The 15727-nt window shown below is 49.3% G+C and overlaps 1 protein-coding gene across 4 annotated transcripts in view; it reads left to right on the forward strand.

Moving 5' to 3' along the window:
* Positions 1–15727, forward strand: part of LZTR1 (leucine zipper like transcription regulator 1) — a 286327-nt gene that overhangs the window by 96865 nt on the left and 173735 nt on the right. For all 4 annotated transcript variants that reach the window (XM_054025515.1, XM_054025514.1, XM_054025512.1 and 1 more), the window contains exons 8-9: positions 11226–11365; positions 13810–14011. In XM_054025515.1, coding sequence (XP_053881490.1) covers positions 11226–11365; positions 13810–14011 — 342 coding nt within the window. The remainder of the gene's footprint in view (positions 1–11225; positions 11366–13809; positions 14012–15727) is intronic.

Below are 15727 nucleotides of genomic sequence, written 5' to 3' on the forward strand. Positions count from 1 at the left end.
GCAGCGACCCCCCCCGGCGCCATCTACCAGTTGGCACCGCTCCCCCATCCAGGGGGCATGCCAAGAAGGCTAAGAAGAGGCCTTTTCCGCCATGGCATTGGAGCAAGACTGGGGAGAGGCTAGAACCATGTTGGACAGTCCTCGGTCCCCATTGGCCTCTAGGCCTCCTACTCAGGTGGAGTGGAGTAGCCTGGTCCATTCAGAGCAGGCTTCCCCGGATGTCCGGATGCCCTCCACACCCGAGGCCCTGCAAGCGGCCTGGGATGTTATGTCCATGCGAGTACCAGGGGCACCGCCAATGTTGGCTCCGCGGTCCAGGAGCTAGCCGCCATTGGGACCTCCACAGTCGCCCCCAACTCAGTACCAGTCACGATTGAGGGAATGTTCCCGATGGTGTTCGCCACTCAGCTACTGTCCCGTGTGTAGTCCACGCAGGTCACTGTCGACCCCCACCAGGTTGTCTGTCTGGGTTCCGACTGACAGACTCCAGGCACCGTTCCACCTCAAGGAGCGGACACCAACAGGACCGAGGCAGACACCGCCGAAGGTTCTTGTCTCCGAGGGGCTATCGTAGCCAGTTGCGACACAAACATCAATGCTGTTCCCGTTCATTGTCTCACTTCAGGACCCCGCCACGGCACCGCTCCCGTAGTCCTGAGTGTCGATCGCCGTTGCCTTGCTGTCGTGGATCCGCCCGCTGGAGCTGATCGCAGAGCAGCTGCTACCCACAGTACCGTTCCTCCATATTGGGATCACAGTCTCGTGGTTGGCACTGCTCCTGGTGCCGCCACTCCTCCTAGTCCAGGGCTTGCTCAGTGGCCGGAGCCTCGGAATGGCCGTCGGCCTCCCTCTTCTGGCCTCCGAGGAAGGAGTCGGTGGGGTGTGCATTGTTGGTGCCATGCCCGGAGAGCGACCAGGTGATGGGTCCTCTGGTGCCGGTGGACACGCAAAGTACCGTGCCCGCTTCCTCACCCTCCCCTGGTGATTACGGCCCCTCCGTCCCTCAGGAGGACTCAAAAGCCCACCAGGGACTATTGAAAAGGGTGGCATCAAACCTCAACCTTCAGGCAGAGGAGGTGGAGGAGCCCTCAGACTCCCTCTTTAACGTCCTGTCCGCCTCGGTACCCGGCAGGGTGGACTTGCCACTCCACAAAGGGGTGGCGAAAATTTCAAATGCCTTGTGGCAAACCCCGGCCTCATTGCCCCTCATCCCTAATAGAGTGGAACGTAAGTATTTTGTGCCCGCCAAGGGACATGAATACCTAAAACCCACCCTGACACTAACTCCCTGGTGGTTGAGTTGGTCAACCACAGGGAGTGGCAGGGCCAACCCCTGCCCCTACTCCAAAAAATAAAGACTCAAGGAGGCTGGATTCATTTGGGAGAAAAATTTATTCGTCCTTGAGCTTCCAGTTACAGGTGGCGAACCATCAGGCTCTCCCGGGCTGGTATGAGTTCAATCTGTGGGGCTCTCTGCCTAAGTTTGAGAACTCTCTCCAGGAGTGTGCCAGGAAGGAGTTCAAAGCTCTGGTGGAGGAGGGTATAGCAGCTGCCAGGGCAACCCTGCAGGCAGCATCGGATGCGGGGGGACACGGCCGCATGGTCCATGGCCTCCGCAGTGTCCATGAAAAGGGTGTCATGGCTCTTGCTGTCTGGGCTGTCCAGTGAGGCACAGACCTCCTTGCAGGACCTCCCGTTTGACGGCAAGGCTCTGTTTGCGGAACAGACGGACATAAAACTGCACGGCCTGAAAGACTCCCACACTACGCTTAAGACTCTTGGCCTCTATGTTCCGGCTCCGCCTAGACCTAAGTTTAAACTGCAGCAGGCTCCTGCCCAGGCCACCCACTCTAAATACGAGCCCCCTTATAAAAAGTCGTGGGACTATAAGAAACGCCTGCAGAGGCGGCTGAGCAGGGCGTTTCCCCTGTGGCTGCTCTGGTCCAGCTCATTTTGGACTCCCTCCTTCACCTTAGAGCCCAGGCCCTCATCCATCAAGGTGCACTTGGCCATATCGGCCTTCCACCTGCTGGTGCAGGGGCACACGGTATTCTCCCATGCCATGACTGGCCGTATGTTAGGCCCCCAGTCCCGCAGTGGGACCTGTACTTGGTGCTGGCCTGGCTGACGGGTCCCCCGTTTGAGCCGCTAGCTACGTGCTCCTGGTCGCACCTCTCGTGGAAGGTAGCCTTCCTGGTGGCGATCACGTTGGCTAGGCAGGTCTCGGAACTCAGGGCCCTGACCTCCAAGCCCCTGTACACGCTGTTCCATAAGGATAAGGTCCAGCTCCGCTCACATCCTTTGTTCCTCCCGAAGTGGTCTCCGCCTACCACATGGGTCAGGACATTTTGCTGCTGGTTCTCTGCCCCAAGTTCTATGCGTGATATGATCTATGATCCAACTGGATCACTTCGTGCATCCGTACCTGTTATGACCTGATGGGAATCCCTCTGACATCAATTGTAAGGGCACACTTGACTAGGGCGCAAGCCTTGTCTGCTGCCTTTTTAGCCCACGTCCCCATTCAGGACATCTGCAGGGCTGCCACATGGTCTTCAGTTCACACGTTCACCTTGCATTATGCGACCGTCTCCCAGACCAGGGAAGATGCCAGGTTTGGCAGGGCTGTGCTCCATCCTGAGAATTTATGAACTCCTACCCACCTCCAACAGATATAGCTTGGAATCACCTACTGTGGAATACACATGAGCAATCACTCAAAGAAGAAAAGACAGTTACCTTTTCCGTAACTGGTGTTCTTCAAGATGTGTTGCTCATGTCTATTCCACATCCCATCCTCCTTCCCCTCTGTCGGAGTTGTCTGGCAAGAAGGAACTGAGGGTGGGGGGAGTGCACAGCGCTCCTTATATCACGCCATGGAGGTGCCACTCTAGGAGTCTCTAGGGGTGCTCCCCTATGGGTACTGCTAGGGGAAAAACTTCTGACACCGTGCACGTGGCGAGCAATCACACCTATTGTGGAATAGACATGAGCAACACATCTTGAAGAACACCAGTTATGGAAAAGGTAACTGTCTTTTCTTCGAGATGTGTGTCCCTATAGGTGCTCCACTATCGTCCCTCCTCTGCACTACTTTAGAGTTTTAATTAGTCCTCTGCAGTAGAGAAGGAACTGATGGGGGTGGGCGGCCACACAGTGCTAATCAACTGCTGCTACAGGCGCAAGACGGGGAGAGCGCCTGTGCAGCCCAGCCAGGTACTGCTGTTGAAATTCTCTGACTACAGGCACGCAGTCACCTAAAGTGGAGCACCCACAGGCATACACATCTCGAAGAACCCCAGTTACTGCACAAGGTGAATAACGCTCTTATCCCCAGTCATATTTTCATGTCAGACTCCTGGCAACATAAGAGGCCACCATCTTCCCTGATTGTAGCTTGGTTTCACTTTCATTGGGAGCAATGGAAGGAAATGGCCATTTTGAAAGTGAGCATTTTAACAGAGTGTATGTAGTGTGGCCTCATTTCCACTCAGAACAATGGGGCATAGCAGCCATTAAACTTAACATCACCTCTTATCTATCCAACATGCTGCTGCCAAAATCACCCTTCTTACCCATTGCTTTGATCATATAATTCCCCTTAAAGTCACTTCACTGGCCCCCCATTGCAATGTGTATCAAGTTTGAATTTCTTATCCTTGCTTCCTATATCACGCCTATATCTATGCCCCAATCTCTCCTTACTCCTTTTGGAATGCCAAGTGAGGCAGCCTCCATCTCCTCATTTGAATTGCTGCTGAAAAGTTGCTTCTGTTCTGAAGCCTATGAGAAAAGTGAAAACAACCCAAATTCTATAATTATGAATATGTGTACACAACCCTATTATTATTATCTATTATTTCTATTACTGTCGTGCCTAGGACTGTGACCTGAATGATTTTGCCATTGACTCCCCATCCTTTGTCTTGTCTCCCCTCTTCCTTTTTATCTATTTTTTGACTCTCATTTGTGTCAAGGTGAAGCTTGATGCAACCCCATGCTCTGAGTGTCCCTAACCTCTATTTGCCAGAAGCTGTGAGTAGACAACAGGGAATGGATCACTTGATGATTGTCTGTTCTGTTCATTCCCTCTGAAGCACCTGGTATTGACCACTGTCAGAAGACAGGATACTAGGTTAGATGGACCATTGGTCTGACACAGTGTGGCCGTTTTTATGTTCTTATGTTCTTTATATTTAATGCTTTTCTGGGCAGAGTCTATGGGTATGTCTACACTACGAAATTAGGTCGAATTTATAGAAGCCGGTTTTATAGATATCGGTTTTATACAGTCGATTGTGTGTTTCCCCACATAAAATGCTCTAAGTGCATGAAGTCGGCGGACCGCATCCACAGTACCGAGGCTAGCGTCGACTTCCGGAGCGTTGCACTGTGGGTAGCTATCCCACAGTTCCCGCAGTCTCTGCCGCCCATTGGAATTCTGGGTTGAGATTCCAATGCGTGAAGATGCAAAACAGTGTCGCGGGGGGTTCTGGGTACATGTCGTCAGGCCCCTCCCCCTCCGTCAGAGCAACGGCAGACAATCGATTCGTGCCTTTTTACCTGGGTTACCTGTGCAGACAACATACCATGGCAAGCATGTAGCCATGCAGCTCAGCTCACCGTCACCGTATGTCATCTGGGTGCCGGCAGATGTGGTACTGCATTGCTACACAGCAGCAACTAATTGCCTTTTGGCAGTAGACGGTGCAGTATGACTGGTAGCCTTCATCGGCTGTCTGGGAGCTGGCAGACATGGAGCTGCATTGCTACACAGCAGCAGCCCCTTGCCTTTTGGCAGTAGATGGTGTATTAAGATTGATATCCGTCATCGTCATATTCCAGTCCAATCAGAGGCACCTGGGCAGACGTGCTTTGTCTCCTGGAGACTCAGTCCTGCCGGCAGTCCTATTGAACCATCTTGACGATGATGGCTAGCAGTCGTAGTACAGTATCTTCTGCCAAGCACCCAGAAGATGTCGAGGGCTATCAGTCATGCTGCACTGTCTGCTGCCAGCTTAAGATGTAAAAAATAGATGTATTCATTTGCTTCCCCCTCCCTCCGTCAAATCAATGGCCTGCTAAACCCAGGGTTTTGAGTTCAATCTTTGGGGGGGGGAGCATTCTGTGTGACAGTTTTTTGTGTTTTTCCCTGATGCACAGCCACCTTTGTTGATTTTAATACCCTGTACCTGTACGCCATGTCGTCAGTCGCCCCTCCCTCCCTCCGTTAGTTTCGCGCGTTTTTTCAGACCAGACGCCATAGCACTGGGATCATGGAGCCCGTTCAGATCACCGCGGCAATTATGAGCACTATGAACACCATGCGCATTGTCCTCGAGTATATGCAGAGCCAGGACATGCCAAAGTAAAACCAGGACCAGCCGATGAGGCAATTGCAGGGCGACGACGAGAGTGATGAGGAAATTGACATGGACATAGCCCTCACGCAAGGTATGGGCCCCAGCAATATGCAAATCATGGTTTTACTGGGGCAGGTTCATGGCGTGGAACGCTGATTCTGGGCCCGGGAAACAAGCACAGACTGGTGGGACCGCATCGTGTTGCAGGTGTGGGACGATTCCCAGTGGCTGCGAAACTTTCGCATGCGTAAGGGCACTTTCATGGAACTTTGTGAGTTGCTTTCCCCTGCCCTGAAGCGCCAGAATACCAGGATGAGAGCAGGCCTCATAGTTGAGAAGCGAGTGGCGATAGCCCTGTGGAAGCTTGCAACGCCAGACAGTTACCGGTCAGTTGGGAATCAATTTGGAGTGGGCAAATCTACTGTGGGGGCTGCTGTGATCCAAGTTGCCAGGGCAATCAAAGACTTGGTGATATCAAGGGTAGTGACTCTGGGAAACATGCAGGTCATAGTGGATGGCTTTGCTGCAATGGGATTCCCAAACTGTGGTGGGGCAATAGATGGAACCCATATCCCTATCTTGGCACCGGAGCACCAAGCCACCGAGTACATAAACCGCAAGGGGTACTTTTCAATGGTGCTGCAAGCCCTGGTGGATCACAAGGGACGTTTCACCAACATCAACGTGGGATGGCCGGGAAAGGTACATGATGCTCGCGTCTTCAGGCACTCTGGTCTGTTTCGAAAGCTGGAGGAAGGGACTTTCTTCCCAGAAAATAACCATTGGGGAAGTTGAAATGCCTATCATTATCCTTGGGGACCCAGCCTACCCCTTAATGCCATGGCTCATGAAGCCGTACACAGGCGGCCTGGACAGTAGTCAGGACCTGTTCAACTACAGGCTGAGCAAGTGCCGAATGGTGGTGGAATGTGCATTTGGACGTTTAAAAGCGCGCTGGCACAGCTTACTGACTCGGATAGACCTCAGCGAAACCAATATCCCCATTGTTATTGGTGCTTGCTGTGCGCTCCACAATATCTGTGAGAGTAAGGGGGAGACATTTATGGTGGGGTGGGAGGTTGAGGCAACTCGCCTGGCCGCTGATTACGCGCAGCCAGACACCAGGGCGGTTAGAGGAGCACAGCAGGGCATGGTGCGCATCAGAGAAGCTTTGAAAACGAGTTTTGTGACTGGCCAGGCTACGGTGTGAAACTTCTGTTTGTTTCTCCTTGATGAACCCTCCGCCCCCTCGCCTCCTCCCCCGGTTCACTCTACTTCCCTGTAAACCAACCACCCCACCCTCCCTTCCCCCCTTCGATCACCGCTTGCAGAGGCAATAAAGTCATCGTTACTTCTCATTCATGCATTCTTGATTAATTCATCACACAACTAGGGGGATAATTGCCAAGGTAGCCCGGGATGGGTGGGGGAGGAGGGAAGGAAAAGGACACACTTCAGTTTAAAACTTTAAAACTTTAACACTTATTGAAGGCCAGCCTTCCGATGCTCGGGCAATCATCTGGGGTGGAGTGACTGGGTGACCAGAGGCCCCCCCACCGTGTTCTTGGGCGTCTGGGTGAGGAGGCAATGGGACTTGGGGAGGAGGGCTGTTGGTTACACAGGGGCTGTAGCGGCAGCTCAACCATACATTGGAGCATATCAGTTTGATGCTTCAGCAGCTGGAGCATCGACTCTTGCCTTCTGTCTGCAAGCTGACGCCACCTATTATCTTCAGCCCGCCACTTGCTCTGTTCAGCCCGCGATTCAGCCCGCCACCTCTCCTCTCATTCAAATTGTGCTTTTTTGCACTCTGACATTGACTGCCTCCACGCATTCTGCTGTGCTCTTTCAGCGTGGGAGGACATCTGCAGCTCCGTGAAGATATCATCCCGCGTCCGCCGTTTTCTCCTTCTAATCTTCGCTAGCCTCTGCGAAGGAGAAAACATTTGCAGCTGCTGGAGGAGAAGGGAGAGGTGGTTAAAAAAGACACATTTTAGAGAACAATGGGTACACTCTTTCACGTTAAATTTTGCTGTTCACATTACACAGCACATGTGCTTTCGTTACAAGGTCGCATTTTTCCTCTTACATTGAGGGCCTGCCGGTTTGGTGTGAGAGATCACTCATGCAGTGCCAGGCAACAGAATTCGGCTTGCAGGCAGCCATGGTAAGCCACAGTCCTTTGGCTTTTTTAACCTTCATAACATGTGGGAATGGTCTCAAACAGCAGCGCCCTCATTTCCCATACCAAGCACCCATTGGGTTGGCCATTTAAAATGGGTTTGCAATGTAAAAGGAGGGGCTGGGGTTTCCGGATTAACATGCAGCACAAACCCAACTACCGCCCCCCCACACACACACACCCAATTCTCTGGGATGATCACTTCACCCCTCCCCCTCCCCCCCTCCGCCCCCCTCCCTCTCCGTGTGGCTAACAGCGGGGAACATTTCTGTTCAGCAGAGCAGGAACGGGCACCTCTGAATGTCTCCTTAATAAAATCACCCCATTTCAACCAGGTGACCGTGAATGATATCACTCTCCTGAGGATAACAAAGAGAGATAAGGAATGGATGTTGTCTGCATGCCAGCAAACACCGGAACCATACGCTGCCATGCTTTGTTATGCAATGATTCCAGACTACATGCTACTGGCCTGGCGTGGTAAAGTGTCCTACCATGGCGGACGGAATAAGGCAGCCCTCCCCAGAAACCTTTTGCAAAGGCTTTGGGAGTACATGAAGGAGAGCTTTCTGGAGATGTCCCTGGAGGATTTCCGCTCCATCCTCATACACGTTAACAGACTTTTCTAGTAGCTGTACTAGCCGCGATTGCCAGGACAAATTAATCATTAATCATTAAACACGCTTGCTTTTAAACCGTGTGTAATATTTACAAAGGTACACTCACCAGAGGTCCCTTGTGTGCCCTCAGGGTCTGGGAGCACACCTTGGGTGAGTTCGGGGGTTACTGGTTCCTGGTCCAGGGTGATAAACATATCCTGGCTGTTGGGGAAACCGGTTTCTCCACTTCCTTGCTGTGAGCTATCTTCATTGTCTTCATCATCATCATCTTTCGCGTACCCCGAACCCACTTCCCTGTTGCATGTTTCTCTATGGACATAGTCAAAGCACACGGTTGGGGTAGTGGTGGCTGCACCCCCTAGAATGGCATGCAGCTCCGCGTAGAAGCGGCATGTTTGCAGCTCTGCCCCAGACCTTCCGTTTGCCTCTCTGGCTTTGTGGTAGGCTTGCCTTAGCTCCTTAATTTTCACGCAGCACTGCTGTGCGTCCCTGTTATGGCCTCTGTCCTTCATGGCCTTTGAGACCTTTTCTGATATTTTGCCATTTCATTTACTGCTACGGAGTTCAGCTAGCACTGATTCGTCTCCCTATACGGGGAGCAGATCCCGTACCTCCCGTTCTGTCCATGCTGGGGCTCTTTTGCGATCCTGGGACTCCATCATGGTTACCTGTGCTGATGAGCTCTGCGTGGTCACCTGTGCTCTCCACGCTGGGCAAACAGGAAATGAAATTCAGAAGTTCGCAGGGCTTTTCCTGTCTACCTGGTGAGTGCATCTGAGTTGAGAGTGCTGTCCAGAACGGTCACAATGAAGCACTGTGGGATAGCTCCCGGAGGCCAATAACGTCAAATTCCGTCCACACTACCCCAAATCCGACCCGCAAAGGCCGATTTTAGCGCTAATCCACTCGTCGGAGGTGGAGTAAAGAAACAGGTTTAAAGGGCCATTTAAGTCGAAAGAAAGGGCTTCGTCGTGTGGACGTGTCCAGACTTAATTCGATTTAACGCTGCTAAAGTCGACCTAAACTCATAGTGTAGAACAGGCCAATGTCTATACTTGTTTCTGTGAGGTGCCTAGCACAGTTTTGGGCACTCAGAAATGATAACACATAACACAGTATCTCAACATCTTTCTCTTTCCCCCATTCTGCATGGGGTATTTAATGGAAAGTCTGTGAAGAGATTAGAGAACTTGGGTCATACGCTGTCTATAGCCTGAGTTTGCAGGTAGCTGTGTTCTGAATCTGTTGTTGTTTTTCAAAGTTGATAGTTTTATTCTAAGGTATGGTATGTTATCATAACCAATCTAGAAATCATAAATGTTTCTGTCACTGTGGCACAGTGTGAATTTGATCTCATAATTCCAAACAGTCTCTCATATTTCTTCAGACGCTAAAAGCCCCAATTCCCTCTACCCACTTGCCAAAACATCCATATTTTCTCTGATAACTTCTATTAATTGTGTTGCCAAGTACAAAATCCCCAGCACACTGAAAGCTGGGGAATGTGGAGACAGCATAAGATAAATTGACATTCTTCGGCTATCTCTCGATGCAAGGATGATGTATGCCAAGGAAGGTTTTTAAGTGGCTGAGGAGCCCAATTTGTGCCCTGCAGATTTTCTTACAGAAGTGACAGGTGTTATCTTGGAGGAGACATAGTTGTTAGCTGGACTGTTGTGCCCTTTCTTTCCTCCTTTGTTGCTTCTCTGTCTCATGAGCATGTCTGTTCTCCTCAAAGTGAGCTGTGGCTTAGTGTATGGTGTAAATTGACTTCAGTATCAAACTAAATAGTGGTTTGAGCATTTTAAACCAAGGGTTGTGAGTTCAGTCCTTCAGGGGGCCACTTAGGGATCTGGGGCAAAATCAGTACTCGGTCCTGCTAGTGAAGGCAAGGGGTTGGACTCAATGACCTTTCAAGGTCCCTTCCAGTTCTAGGAGATAGGATATCTCCATTATATAAAAATAAATCCAAAGCAGAGTCACTCTTCTCAGAAATTTAAGTGGATTTGCATACAAATCTGTCATGACTTGATGAGTTTCTGAAGGTCTTAGAACATATTCAGTAAAATGTAAAGCAGCCCATGTAGGACATCTTAAAAATGTTTCTTTTATAGTTGTGTGGTTGTTTTTCTGGCATTTTATTTGTATTTTTATCCAGCATTACTGTCATGTTTTGGTAGCGAGGTCTAATACTCAATTTGGGAGAACAATTCTGCTCTCTTCAGCTAATTACTCCTCAGATCCACTTTCTTTTAGACCAGGTAGTAGGGTATCTAAGAGGCTACTTTTGTCGGTGACTTTGAATTTGCTTAAGGAAATGAGACCACAGCGTCTCATAAAACCTTACAACAAATACTTGGTTTCACAAGGATATATGTGCACAACTTCAACAGTCTGGAGGTTTCTGAATTTAGTATGGAGAATGCTTGTGTTCTGATGGAATCATGGTACCATGGCCTCCCCCTTGCCACACTACCCTCAGGGTTCCACTTAAAAATTGTACTACATCTTCAGGGTATCTCTGTGGGGCTGACAGTTTCTGTTCTGACAGTTTCTGTTCTACAGTATTTGTGCGTAGTTTGGGGGTTAAGGCTGGTATCAGAATTCTTTATGTAACTTAAACTTGTGATGTCAATAGTTTGTTTTGTTTTGTTTTGTTTTTTTAATAAGTGCATGTTCAGGGTACATCTTTAGACACAAAAAATCCTGCATCTTGGCAGGGGGTTAGACTAGATGATCCTCGCGGTCTCTTCTAACCCTAAGATTCTATGATTCTTTAATCTTCTCTTGAATTGTTTTTAACTTTAACTATTGTTTGGCAAGGTGCTTTGTTTAAGTCAACACTACACTATTAAGTGAATAAGGCTCTATCTACACACTTCAACCAAATTTATAATCTCTGTGTGTCATCGTCAGCTGGAAACATGATTTATGTTCACACACTACATGGTTCCCCTTCACCAAAGGAGGTTGTGTTAATCCTTCAGTGTGCATGTTCAGACAGTCTTACAATGGAGTTTGAAAAATATATAATTTAGTGTGGATTTTGCTACTTTTTAGATTGAACAGAGTGGTGAGATCCCGCCTTCCTGCTGTAATTTTCCTGTGGCTGTTTGCAAAGACAAGATGTTTGTGTTTTCTGGCCAGAGTGGAGCAAAGATCACCAATAATCTCTTTCAGTTTGAATTCAAGGAAAAAATGTAAGTTCCAACATTTGATTCAAGTAAAATACATGTAATAATTCTGCTGTTCAGGGTGAAGAAAGTACACAATGAAAGATATTGAAGAAGGAACAGTTTGTATTTCATAACTAAGAAAGGCAGTTCTTTCTAATTTCTAATTTCTTTGATTTTTAGTTGGGGACTAATTAGGCTGATATTTGGATAATATGTCAGCAATAGTACAATAGCTTGACAATATGCTTTGGCTAGATAGAGACAATTTTTTTCTACAGGAGAACAGCAACTCATATTGATTCATTTGAAATAATAGCCAATGGGCACAATTTTCAGATCTGGGTGTGTAATAATAGGCTCCTCAATCCATACCTAGGTGTCTAATTAGAAAGGGTCTGATTTTCAGAGGTGCTGAGCAGCCTCAATTCCCACTGAAGTCAGTGGGAGTTGTAGATGCTCAGCATCTTTGAAAATCAGATAATTTAAGTGTCTATATAAGGATTTAGGAATGTAACTTCAAGCTACCAATTTAGAAAATCTTGACTAGTGCCTTTTCAGATGTTCTGTTACATTTGGCCCCAAACGAAAAGGAAATATCAAGAGTGCACATGGTTTCCTCATTCAGCACTTGAAAGCTCCTGTGTTCTTAGCGACAAAGAGTCCTGTGGCACTTTATAGACTAACAGACGTATTGAAGCATACGTGGGTGAATACCCACTTCGTCAGATGTCTGTGTTCTTAGACATTGTCACCATGTGGAGCCCTCATAGGAATCTCATACCATATGTGTCTGATAGAGGGAACAGCATGAACCTACAGTTCAAGGAAATGAGATAACTGTGAAAAGCAAATGTCTAGTTCACTCTTGGGGGGAAGCAGTCTGACTCTGAATCCCTGCTCACGTACACACATACACACTTTCAAACAGTGGAGTCCAGCTTTTGTGGGAAGGTTTTTATTTCAAACTTTTGATCTCCCAGTCCAGTTAGTTAGGTTGGGAGTTGGATAATTATTAAATATTAAAAATCTGAGTGTGGTATAATGAAAGAAGTTTTAAAAGCACTGGTGTGGAACCACAATAGAGAGGCAGTAGGCCAAGCCATGATTTTGAAATCTGACTAGCGATTGGGTGCCCCAGTTTTTGGATTCCCAACTTGAGACATCTTTGAGGGTTCTGATTATCAGGCAATGCTGAGCACTTGCCCTCTGAAAACCTGGCCCCTTCAGAAAGGTCAGGTTTGGCCCCCAAAAACTGAAGCACCCTAAACCACTACTCAGTTTTGAAAACTTTGGTCTACAATTCTGAAAGAGATAAAAGTGGGGAACAAAAAAGCAGCAACTGTAGATTAACTACTACTACTACAACTATTGCCACAGTTACTGATGGCCTTTTTATTGGTGGAAGAAAGGACGGGATATTGTTTTAATTTCATAGTTTTGGAGAGTTTAAGGCCAGAAAGAATAATTAAATCATCTAGTGTGACCTCCTGAATATTGCATGCTGTTCAGTTTCACCCAGATACCCCTATATTAAGCCCAAAGTCTTTAATTAGGCTTAAGTATTTCAGTCCTCCGGAGACTAAACTACTGTGTGCCACAGACAGAGAGCAAGAGATACCAAGAAAAGAACAGGAGTACTTGTGGCACCTTAGAGACTAACAAATTTGTTAGTCTCTAAGGTGCCACAAGTACTCCTGTTCTTTTTGCGGATACAGACTAACACGGCTGCCACTCTGAAACCTGAGATACCAAGGTGTCTCCAGTGCCCAGAGCCCCTGCAATGGCAGGGAATTGATTAGGTGAGATAAGCTCAGATGTCCCAAGCTGAATCCACATTCCATGCTGCAGAGGTCAAAAAAGCCCCAAGGTTCCTGCCAATCTCACCTGGAGGACAATTCCTTCCCAGCCCCAAACATGATGACCAGTTTGACCCTGAGCATGTAAGGAGGACACACTAGCCAGATATGCTATTGCTCAAATAGAAATTATGGATTTGATGCAGAAATTATTGGGTGAGGTTCTCAGGCCTGTATTATGCAGGAGGTCAGACTACATGATCATAATGGGATATAAAATCTAGGAATCTGCGAAAACCACCACAGTAATGAAACACAATACAACATAAACCAACCAGTTACCCAAACATTGAACAAAGTGTGCAAGTCTTGTATCTTGTCCTGACGTCTGCCAGAGTTGGGCTCTGGTTGGCTACAAATGTAATAAAAAGCTGAATTGGTGGCTGCAAATAATATTAATCATATTATGTTAAGAAACTGTGATCCCTTACCAAAATACTGATTTTATTTAAACAGTGGGGGTAGGGTTTGATTAGGGTATATTGTAATAGGTGTTTTCCATCTCTAATTGATAGAATCCTTTGGGGATTTTGAGACAGTTAATTTTCAAAACTCATTTTGAAGAAAGGAGTTATAAAAGATTTACTCTTTGTTTCATGTCTTGTGTCTCAGTTGGACACGAATTCCTACTGAACACTTACTTCGGGGCTCCCCTCCTCCTCCACAGCGAAGATATGGTCACACCATGGTTGCCTTTGATCGCCACCTCTATGTGTTTGGTGGTGCTGCAGATAACACATTGCCAAATGAACTACACTGCTATGATGTGGACTCTCAGACCTGGGAAGTTATCCAGCCTAATCCAGATAGTGAGGTAAAGAGTGCACTGTTTAATTACTCCTCTTTCTCCTTTCAATCTACCTTTTGCTTCCATGGTATAGAACAGAGAATCTTTATTTAAATTAATAACGTTAATATTGAATTATACTTTTATAGCTCCTTTTCCAACAATGTGTTATACCAGGGGTCGGCAACCTATGGCACGCGTGCCAAAGACGGCACACGAGTCGATTTTTAATGGCACGCTGCTGCCTGCCAAGTCCCGGTAGGCAGCATCGTGCCATTAAAAATCCTGCCCTGCCCAGCCAAGCCCGGCTCGCTCTTCTCTGCCCTCCACCCCCCCTCCCTCTCCTGCGGGGGCAGGGGGCAAGGGGCAAGGGGCAGAAACTAGGTCCTGCCGGCTTCTGCCAGCTCCCCTGCCTCTTCCGGCAGTGTGCTCAGTTCCTGCCCCCCTCCTCCTCCTCTCCCTCCCTGCTGGCCGATCAGTGATGGCCCATGCGAGGGAGGGGGTCCGGAAGGAGCAGAGTCAGCCTGCTCGCTGCTCCCGGCGGAGGCAGAAAAGAAGTGGAGGCAGGGCCTTGGGGAAGGGGGGGAGTGGAATAGGGGCATATCCCCTCCAGCCCCCTGCTCTCACCCCCCTCATACCCCCTCTGCCCTGACACCCCCTCACACACACCCAGCCCTCTGCCCTGAGCCCCCCCTCACACACACCCAGCCCTCTGCCCTGAGCCCTGTGCCCCGCACACCCCCCAGGCCCCTGCCCTGAGCCCCCCCCACACACACCCAGCCCTCTGCCCTGAGCCCTGCGCCCCACACCCCCCCCAGGCCCCTGCCCTGAGCCCTGACCCCCCCACACACACCCAGTCCTCTGCCCTGACCCTGCGCCCCGCACACCCCCCAGACCCCTGCCCTGAGCTCTGCGCCCTGCACACACCCCAGGCCCCTGCCCTGAGCCCTGTACCCCCCTCACACACACCCAGCCCTCTGCTTGACTCCTTCACCCCCCCCCCCACCATGACCCCAGGCCTGACTCTGGCACCCCCACACATACCCAGGCCCCCCACACCCCATGCCCTGACACCTGCACCCCCCCACATACCCAGCCCCCACCCCATGCACCCCCCACATCCTGACTCTTGCACCCTCCACATTCCCACCTGCACCCCTTGCACCAAATGGGAGCTCCTGCACGTCCCCCCCCACATTCCCACCTGCACCCCTCGCACCAAATGGGAGCTGCCCAGGTAAGTGCTCCACACCCAAACCTCCTGCCCCAACCCTGAGCCCCCTCCCTCATTCTAGTTCCTGGTCAGACCCTACACCCCAACCCCCAGCCTGCTCCTTCACCCCCAGCCCTGTGCTCAGTGCACTTCCACTCTCAGCTCAGTTCAGAGAGAGAGGAAGAGAATGGGCCAGAACCAGGGAGAAGGTATGTATGTGGGCAGGACCAGGACCCCAGACCGGCAGCGGGCTGAGCGGGTCCGGCAACCGGGATCCCGGCAGGCAGGAGCTGGCGGATGGAACCCCTGAGCGGCAGCGAGCTGAGCAGGCCAGCAGTGTAAGATCGACATTTTAATTTAATTTTAAATGAAGCTTCTTAAACATTTTGAAAACCTTGTTTATTTTACAATACAATAGTTTAGTTATATAATATATAGACTTATACAGAGAGACCTTCTAAAAAACATTAAAATGTATTACCAGCACACAAAACCTTAAATTAGAGTGAATAAATGACGTCTCGGCACAC

This window comes from Malaclemys terrapin, chromosome 4 (assembly GCF_027887155.1).
Source record: "Malaclemys terrapin pileata isolate rMalTer1 chromosome 4, rMalTer1.hap1, whole genome shotgun sequence".
Lineage (NCBI taxonomy): Eukaryota > Metazoa > Chordata > Testudines > Emydidae > Malaclemys > Malaclemys terrapin.